Genomic DNA, 10,284 nt, shown 5'->3' on the forward strand with positions numbered 1-10,284 from the left:
TTCTATTTAACATAGTTCTGGCCAGATCAAAGAAAAAAACTGTCCCAAGTGAGAGGAAAAAAAAAAAAAAATGAAAGACATCCAGACTGGAAAGGAAGAAGTAAAATTATCTCTGTTTTTAGATTATATTATCTTATCTATAGAAAACTCTAAAGATGCCACATAAAAGCTATTAGAACTAATAAATTCAACAAAGTAGCAGCATTCAAAGTCAACAAAATCAGTTGCATTTCTACACATACAGTGAATAATCTGAAAATGAAATTATAAAAACAATTTCATTTATAATAGCATCAAAAAGATTAAAATACCTAAAATTAACCAAGGTGAAAGATTTGTACAATGAAAACTATGAAACACTGAAGAAGTTAAAGAAGACATAAATAAAACACATTCCATGTGTATGGATTAGGAAAAAGACTTACTGTTAAAATATCAAAACTTTTCAAAGCAATCTACAGATGCAATGCAGTGCAATCCCTTTCAAAAGAACAGAAAAACGTGAAGACTCACACTTCCTAATACCAAAATTTACTACAAAGCTATAGTAATCATCACAGTGTGGTATTGACCTAAAGAGAGACATATAGACCAATGGAATGGAATACAAAGCTCAGAAACCTTCATGAATATAAACAATTGCTTTTTAACAAGGATGTAAGATCATTCAAAGGAGAGGAAAAAACAGTCTTTTTCAACAAATGGTGCTGAAAAAACAATACCCACATGCAAAAGAATGAAGTTGGACTCTTACCTAAGCCTTCCACAAAACTGAAAATGGACCAAGGGCCTAAATATAAGACAATAAAACCTGGGAAAAGAAACAGGGCAAAAGCTTCACAATAGTGGATTTGGCAATGTTTTCTTAGTTATGACTTTAAAGGTGTAGATAACGAAAGAATCAAAAAAATAGACTTGCCCTGGCCAGGTTGCTCACTTGGTTGGAGTGTCATCCCATGCACCAGGAGATTACAGATTCAATTCCTAGGGCACATACCTAGGTTGCGGGTTTAATCTCTGGTCAGGGCACATACAGGAGGCAACTGACTGGTGTGTGTGTGTGTGTGTGTGTGTGTGTGTGTGTGTGTCCGCTCCCCCACTTTTTCCCTCTTCCCCCTCCCCCCCTTTTCTCTCTCTCTCTCTCTCTCTCTCTCTCTCTCTCTCTCTCTCTCTAATAATCAGTGAAAACATATCCTTGGGTATTTTTTTTTAAAAAAAAGATTATACTTCATAAATATTTAAGTGTTTTTTGTGTCAAAAGGCACAATATACAAAGTAAAAAGACAACCCACAGAATGGGAGAAAATATTTGCAAATCATATATCTGATAAAGGATTAATATCCAGAATATATCAAAAACTCCTAAAACTTAATAGGAAAACAACTCAATTCAAAAATGGGTAAAGTGCTTGAATAAACATTTCTCCAGAGAAGATATACAAATGAACAATAATAGCACATGAAAAGATGCTTAACATCACTGTTAGGGAAATACAAATCAAAACTGCAGTGAGGAGAAACCAAGATGGTGGCATAAGGTAAACACCTAACTGTTGCCTACCACAACAATTTTGAAACTACAACTGGAAAACAGAGCGCACACCGTCCAGAACCACCGGAAAGCTGGCAGAGTGGAAAACCTACAACTAGAGAAAAAAGAGAGGGGGACGCTGAGCCTCAGGAGCTGTGGAGGTGCGGAGATCCGTGAGCGCGGAAAGGGCGGGCGGCTGAATACACGGCAGGCTTGCTCGCAGCGCGCGGAGAGGGAGGGCAGCAGACGCTGCGTGGCTAGCTTTCTCGTTTGGGAGAAAAACAAAACCTCCCGACTGCACTGAAATCCAGCTGTGGTCGGGGAGAAACTGGTCTGTTTGGCAGCGGGCAAGGCTCGAAAGCTGCCTTCTCTCAGAGGCGCGCAGCCATCGATTAGGGCACGGAGAAACCGACCCTCTTAGGGTGGCGCGGACGGAAACCAAGTTTGTCTGTGCCATTCTGAGACTCCGCCCCATCCAAGCTGAGCACAGCCCTCCCAGTGACTGGATTTCTCGTTCGGGAGAAAAACAAAGCCTCCGGTCTGCACTGAAATCCAGCCCCAGCTGGGGAGAAACTGGTCTGTTAGGCAGCGGGAGAGGCTCGAAAGCTGCCTTCTCTCAGAGGCGCGCAGCCATTAATTCGGGCACGGAGAAACCGCCCCTCTTAGGGCGGAGCAGACGGGAAACCAAAGCTTATCTGCGCCACCCTGAGACTCCGCCCCATCCAAGCTGAGCACAGAAGCTCTCCCAGCGGAGACAGTGCTGATCCTCACAGCCAACTGGCTTGGAGATCAATTCCCGCCAGTGATACCAACAATCCCAACCACTCTGAACTCCAGTTTCTGGGGACACACGGGGGACCCAGACGCCTACGGGACTCTCGGCCATCGGTTGGAGAGTGAGAGTGACTTTTCTGTCGGTGTGGACGACACCAGACCTCAACCACTCTCATAAGGGACACATTCAAGAGGCAGACTCAGTGAGCACCAAAGCCCTACTGTGTCTCCAGCACAGCAATTCTTCCGTTATAGACACAGCAGGCCCTCACAACCAATTGGACCGGAGGTCAATTCCTCCCAGTGTACCAAAGCAATCAGGGCTTTTAACTACACCAAGACTTTCCACTCAGCCCACAAAGGGGAGTACCAAGAGCAACCACCTAGGGTGATTGGGGAAGCTGAGCTACCGGCCCCTATAGGTCACCGACCACACAAAGCCACTCCATCAACACAGGGAGGCAGCCAAAATGTGGAGACGTCGAAGTATGTCACAAGTAGGAGAGATAGATAAAGCAAACTAATGGACGACACGGTGTTCAGAATCATATTTATAAGGTTACTCAAGAATCTTCTAAAAACCGCTGAGAAACTTGAAGAGACCTTCAAGGACCTAATTGAGAATACCAAAAAAAATGGAAAAGGACCAGTCAGAAATTATGCATACACTGTCTGAAATAAAGAATATACAGAGTAGACCACCGCACCCGAAGAGTCAAACCAAAGATCTGGAATATGAGGAAGAAAAAAACACCCAGCCAGAGAGGCGGAAAGAAAGAAGAATCCAAAAGTGTGAGGATAGTATAAGGAGCCTCCGGGATGGCCTTAAGCGTACCAATATCTGAATTTTTGGGGTGCCAGAAGAGAGAGAGCAAGATACTGAAAACCTATTTGAAGAAATAATGACAGAAAACTTCCTCCACCTGGTGAAAGAAATAGACTTACAAGTCCAGGAAGCGCACAGAACCCCAAACAAGAGGAATCCAAAGAGGACCACACCAAGACACATCATAATTAAAATGCCAAGGGCAAAAGACAAAGAATCTTACAAGCAGCAAGAGAAAAACAGTTAGTTACCTACAAGGGAGCACCCATACGACTGTCAGCTGATTTCTCAACAGAAACTATGCAGGCCAGACGGGAATGGCAAGAAATATTCAAAGTGATGAATAGCAAGAACCTACAACCAAGACTACTCTACCCAGCAAAGTTATCATTCAGAATTGAAGGGCAGATAAAGAGCTTCACAGATAAGAAAAAGCTAAAGGAGTTCATCACCACCAAACCAGTATTATATCAAATGCTGAAAGCTATTCTTTAAAAAGAGGAAAAAGAAGAAAAAAGTAAAGATAAAAATTATGAACAACACATACATATCTATCAACAAGTGATTCTAAAAATCAAGTGAATTCAAAATCTGAGGAACAGAATAAACTGGTGAACATAATAGAATCAGAGGCATAGAATGGGAGTGGATTGATAATTCTCAGGGGGAAAGGGGTGTCTGTGTGGGGGGTATGGGAAGAGACTGGACAAAAATCATACACCTATGGATAAGGACAATGGGGGGGAGGGAACTGGGTGATGGGGGGGGGAAAGGAGAAACAATTGTAATAATCTGAACAATAAAGATTTATTTAAAAAAACTGCAGTGAGATACCACCTCACACGTACTAGGATAGCTACTATCAAAAAACGCACACACACACACACACACACACACAAAGTGCTGGCAACGATGTGGAAAAATTGGAGCTCCTGCACACTTGTAGGAATGTAAAATGGTACAGCCGCTATGAAAAATAGTATGGCAGTTCTTCAAATAAAATTAAAATAGAAATGCCATACGATGCAACAATTCCACTTCTGGATATATACACACAAGAATTGAAATTAGTGTCTTGAAAAGATATTTGTATACCCATGTTCACAGTAGCATTGTTCGCAATAGCTAAAATGTGGAAGAAGCCCAAGTGTTCATCGAGGGATGAATGGATAAGCAAATATGGTATATACATATAAAGGAAGGAAATTCTGCCATGTGGTACAATATGGATGAACCTTGCAGACATTATACTAAGTAAAATAAGCCAATCACAAAAAAGACAAATTCCACTTAACATGGAGTACTTAGAGTTGTCAAAATCATAGAGACAGAAAGTATAATGGTGGTTGCCAGGGGCTAGGAGGAGGAAAGAATAGTTATTTTTAATAGGTCTTGTATTTTGGTTTTACAAGATGAAAAGAATTATAAGGATGGATGGTGGTGATGGTTCCAACAACATGAAGGAAGGTACTAATACTCCTGAGCCGTACATGTAAAACTGGCTTAAATGGTAGCTTTTACGTCATGTATATTTTAGCACAATTTTTTAAAATGTTTTTTTTATTAATTTCAGAGAGGAAGGGAAAGGGAGAGAGAGAGAGAATCATCAATGATGAGAGAGAAACATTAATCGGCTGCCTCCTGCACGCCCCACACAAGGGACCGAGCCTGCAACCCGGGCATGAACACTGACTGAGAGAGAATCAAACCCTGACCTCCTGGTTCATAGATTGATGCTCAACCACTGAGCAACACCAGCCGGGCCACAATTTTTAATTATTGACTTTTTTTAATCACTGTAGTGTACCACAGTAACAGATTTAAGTATAAAAGCATATGATCATTTTAATAAACAGAAAAAACATTGGATAAAATTATCTATTCATGACAAAAACATTTTAGAAACAATAGAAAGGAATTTTCTTAATCTCATGAAGGTCATCTACAAAATACAAAAGCAAACATCATATTTAATGGTGAAATATTAAAAGTTTTCACTCTTTTAAATAGGAAACTAACTCCCATGTACCCATCATTCAGCTGCAACAGTAATTATCATTTATGATCAATCTTGTTTCACTGCCCCCCCCCAGACATTATATGATTTCATCCATATATTTCAGTATGTTCTTAAAGATAGGAATTTCCTATTTAAAAACATCATTATGTCACACTTAGTAACTCGTTAAATATCATCAGTTCAAATTTTCCTGATTGTTTTATAAATTTTGTGTATGTTTTTCAATTTGTTTGGATCAAGTTCCAAATTGCCATGAATAGACCTTACTTGGAACTTGATTCAAACATATCTTTTTTCCCCTACTTATTTATTGAAGAAACTAAATCATTTCTTCTGTAGTTTTCCCCAGACTATGTTTTTCTAATTGCCTTATCATAGTGTTGTTTAATGTTTATGTCCCTTTTATCATCTATGAATTGGTAAGAGATCCGTAAGTCATATTAAAATATGAAATTTTTATCAAAATCTAAACTGTTGAATCTTAGTCTTTTGGCTGCCTTGAGCCAATGCAAAGATGTGTTAAAACCCTTCTGTCATTCCAAGTATAAAGCTACATATTCAGTGACTGAATCTAGTTTTTAATGACTTTCATTGTCTCAACAGAGCTCAACTTTTCATGATTTTATGTTTTTATGTCTTTTCTCCTTTGTCATCTTTCTTCAAAAAATATTATAATGTAGTAATTACCAATTTCTAAATTTATTTGCATAGGGAAATGAATAAGCGACTAACAGAAGAACAAGCCAGAAAAACATTTGAGAGAGCCATGAAGCTGGAACAAGAATTTACTGAGCATTTCACAGGTTGGCATCATATGTGACAATGCCCTTTATGATAGAATTTTGCTTTGGAGCCATATGAAGTGACCCGTTGAAAAAGATTTTGAACTATGCCCACATCTACCAGTAGTAATTGATACTATCATTTTTAGAATAACACATCTAACCTAGGCAGTGGTGATGAGGACTCTTGAAATTTAGTATTTCTTGTGTTATCGATTAGGATAGCATGTATAAGAATAACTCACACATGACTGGAGAAAAATAGACTCAGATTTTATTTCTTCTATGAAATTGACTTTTCTCTTATCCTTTATAAATCTTGATCTGTTTTAAGATATTACTTCTTTAAAAAGAAAAGAGTGAGTAGCAATTTCCAAATAATCTCTAATTCATTTTGTCCTTTAAATTACCCCTTAGGTATGTTTGAACAGTTTTTTGTCATTTATTTGTTTAAAGTAATGGTAAGTGTATATTTGGTAGTCACACTAAGTACCATAAGTGCCATGATAATAATTTCAGACTTACAGAAAAATTGTAAGAGAAGTACCAGCAATTCTTATTTACTCTTACTCCTTATTCCCCAAATGTTAACATTTACCACATTTATAATTTTTTTCTGAAACATTTAAGAGTAGGTTGCAGACAGATACTCTTTTGGCTCTAAATACTTCAGTGTGTATTTCCCAAATACACAAGAGAAAGTAAAAATTACCAAATCCCACTTTTTGATCAGTTTTTAAAATAAAATTTTTTAAATTTTACAAATAGGAAAATTAATTAAATGAGCAGTTTAACTAAACAAACAATACATAAATGGTATCCCTTCCTGAATGAATAACTATTTCTAAGATTTGGCATCTACTATTTCACCAATAATTATAATGGTGAAGATAGACAATTTAATGGAAGTTTCTGATTTTATTACAGCTATTGTACAGGGCGATACGCTGGAAGACATTTACAACCAAGTGAAGCAAATCATAGACGAACAGTCTGGTCCTTATATCTGGATCCCAGCGAAAGAAAAGTTATGAGGACTGATGTTTTTCTGTTCCAGTCTCATTTTCTTTGACATTTCTTTTCCCTTTCCTTTGGAGTCTGTCTTTATACTCCTTCCATGTTGAATCTTATCCCACTCATCATGGTCTGCAAATCGCACTTATTTTTGCAACCTAGTGTCTCCTTCAAGTTGTAGCATCTGTATTATTTTATATCACTTCTGGTTTGTGGCCATTTTTCAGAACTGAAAATGGAATGGCCTGACCAGCTATTAAGAATTTGGGAAGATGGGGAAATTGTGGTAAAATTCCTTAATGTTTAAGGGAAAGTAACTTTAAAAGATTTTCAGAAAAGCTTTATATACATTTTTTCAAATTTCAATATAAATGAAAGAAAAGTGGTTTTAATCAATGATTTAGTAAACTTGGAGCAACAGTGCACGCTTAACTTTAATAGCATGGTTTGGCCAATATACTAGTTCTCAAATCCTTTTCTCAATTGATCTGTCTTATCTCAACAGATATTTCATTATAGACAAATAAGAAAATATGTTTTTTAATTTCAAAATTAATGTCTGGATTAACTTTCTTAATTTCACAAGGGATATTCATTTTTCATAAGAGTTCTTAAAGTCTATTATTGTTTTAAGTGCTTTGTGTTTTTATTTCCAATACATCTGCTAGGGATAACAATGTTTAAATGTTTTTAACATAATTGTGCAACACTATTCTTACAAAAGTTGTCCATATGTAATAAGCATCACATTTCTGAATTGAGGCCATGTTTAGGTGCTAGGGGGAGCTCACCTTTTACAGATAAGGTTGAGAAAATTTCATAGACAAAAGTACAGACAAAACCAACATTATAGTGGTGATATAGTAATCATGACCATGGAAAAGGAGTCCAACTCATAGTCTAAACTTTAAACATATCCTTAGGGGTCAGATTTTAATGAATATTTTACCCACAATAACTGCCTATTTTGTTATAATAAATATTATATATATATAAATATATATAAAACTTTCTTTAACTAAACTCTGTAACTATGGGAATTATTTTCTTTACATAGTTGCACACACAAACATATATATTTAAAATATTTTTTTTTCTTTTGCCACCTACTCTTTTTGTTTGTTTGTTTTTAATTAAATTTTAATTGATTAGACTTTATCTTCCTTAATCATGTGAACTGAAAACAGGGGTATGGTGGTTATGGAAAGAAACCTTTAGGGAAATTAGATTACATGTAAAAGTATGCATGTTCTCCTCTTTTCTATAAAAGTTTTCAAATGGTTCCTGGTTGGTTTGATTTTGTTTTTGTTACTGTTATTCTTGTCATTGGGTTTGAATTTGGTCATATGCCTCTCCTTCAGTTCTCCTTTCATTAATAGGAAAACAGGCAAAAAACCTCATATATGTGAGTGTTTTCCCCTCAGACTGCACACCTTTCATCTCTCGTGGCTGCTTTCCACTAGAGTTGCACAGATCTTCATGGTGAACAATTTCAAGAAATTGTAGTGAAAGGTAGATATGATTTCAGAAATCAGTTTCTCTGGTGTTTTATATTAATAATATTGTTTAGCTTCCATTGCTTTTTTTGGTGTTGTTTAGTAAATATGTGTTATTGACAACCTCCACATTACAGTTTCTTAAACAATGAGTACTGGTTTGTAAAAAATTATCAACATTATCCATTCCATTTATGAGAAAGAGGAGAACAGCTAATAAACTTTATTGTGAAATCCATATGTTAAACGTGTCTTGAATTTTGAAAGAAAAATATTATTTTGCAAGCTAACATTTTCTTAAAACAATTTTGGGCATCACATAATTTATAAACAATTTAAGAGCCATTAGGCAAGTTAATCAAAATTTCTTCTGTAGGTTGGTATTGAGTATGTTAACACAATACTGTAGCTGTTATACTAAATATAGTAGATTGGTACCAAACCAAATATAATTTTAAAAGTATTGTAAAATTATTCAAGAGCCCCAAAAATCACCATATAGCAAGATCCCAGCATAATACATTTTGAAGTATTTACTGGTCACATGTAAAATATAGAGAGGTTATAAATTATGCCACTTATGTATTAAAATATATATATTGAGCCCCTACTATGTAAGTTGATGTTTTTGTAAGAAAATACAGTTGACCCTGTAAAAACATGGGTTTCAAACTGCACAGGTTCACTTATATGTGGTTGTTTTTTGGTGTGTGTGGTTTTTTCCAATAAATATATAGTCAGCCCTCTGTATCCCCAGGTTTCCCATTTACAGATTCAGCCAATCATGGATTGGGAATCCATGGATGCAGAGGGCTGACTGTACATTGTTCTATGCCATTTTATATAAGGGACTTGCGCATCCATGGATTTTGGTATCTGTGGGTGGTCCTCCAATACCAAGCGATAACTGTAGTTAAATTTGGGGGGAGTCAAAAGTTATATGCAGATTTCCGACTGCACACGGATTGGCCCCTCTTAACTAGCCCTCATGTTCTTCAAGGGTCAACTGTACTAACTTCTGTGCACCTTTCTAGATTGTATAGAATTATTAATAAAAGTACTAATTGTTTAGTACAACTCTGCAACAGCCTCTTTAGTATATTCTTTAAATATCTTATTTAATTAATATAAAGAAGAGAAGAGTTAGTAACCCCACTATTAAGGCTTAAGTGAAATCACTTGCCCAAGATGACTTAGCTAGTAAGGAGCAGTGCTTGGTATTTGTATCTAAGTCTCTCTGCCCCAAGTTCTTTCTAATACACTATGCTGCCACCTTTTCAGCCCTTACTATGGAAGGCACTATGACTTAAATTATTTTATTTTGGTGTCCCTTTACAGATAAAGACTTAGATCAATGGTTCTCAACCTTTCTAATGCCGTGACCCTTTAATACAGTTCCTCATGTTGTGGTGACCCCCAACCATAAAATTATTTTCGTTGCTACTTCATAACTAATTTTGCTACTGTTATGAATCGTAATGTAAATATCTGTGTTTTCCGATGGTCTTAGGCGACCCTGCTGGCGACCCACAGGTTGAGAACCACTGCTGTAATGCCTAAGACCATCGGAAAACACAGATATTTACATTACGATTCATAACAGTAGCAAAATTAGTTATGAAGTAGCAACGAAAATAATTTTATGGTTGGGGGTCACCACAACATGAGGAGCTGTATTAAAGGGTCACGGCATTAGAAAGGTTGAGAACCACTGACTTAGATGAAGGCACTTGCCCAGAATCACACGATAAGTAGGGAACAGACACAGAGGACAAGTCATTCCCATCATAGCTGAAACAACTGTTTGTGGGAAACAAGCCGCACTAACACTGTCACAGTGA

At 36.8% G+C, this 10,284-nt stretch overlaps 1 protein-coding gene across 9 annotated transcripts in view; it reads left to right on the forward strand.

The window, feature by feature from the left end:
• The window catches only part of DLG1 (discs large MAGUK scaffold protein 1), a 254,396-nt gene extending 245,203 nt beyond the window's left edge, over positions 1–9,193 (forward strand). For 4 of the 9 annotated variants that reach the window (XM_079766510.1, XM_079766515.1, XM_079766516.1 and 1 more), the window contains 2 exons: positions 5,863–5,954; positions 6,861–9,142. In XM_079766510.1, the coding sequence (XP_079622636.1) occupies positions 5,863–5,954; positions 6,861–6,967 (199 nt within the window). In that variant the 3' untranslated portion in view covers positions 6,968–9,142. Of the gene's footprint in view, positions 1–5,862; positions 5,955–6,860 lie in introns of all 9 variants that reach the window. The other 5 variants (XM_079766511.1, XM_079766512.1, XM_079766513.1 and 2 more) reach the window with 4 other exon arrangements.
• The last annotated feature ends 1,091 nt before the right edge of the window (positions 9,194–10,284 follow it).

Source organism: Cnephaeus nilssonii (assembly GCF_951640355.1).
Source record: "Cnephaeus nilssonii genome assembly, chromosome: 3".
Lineage (NCBI taxonomy): Eukaryota > Metazoa > Chordata > Mammalia > Chiroptera > Vespertilionidae > Cnephaeus > Cnephaeus nilssonii.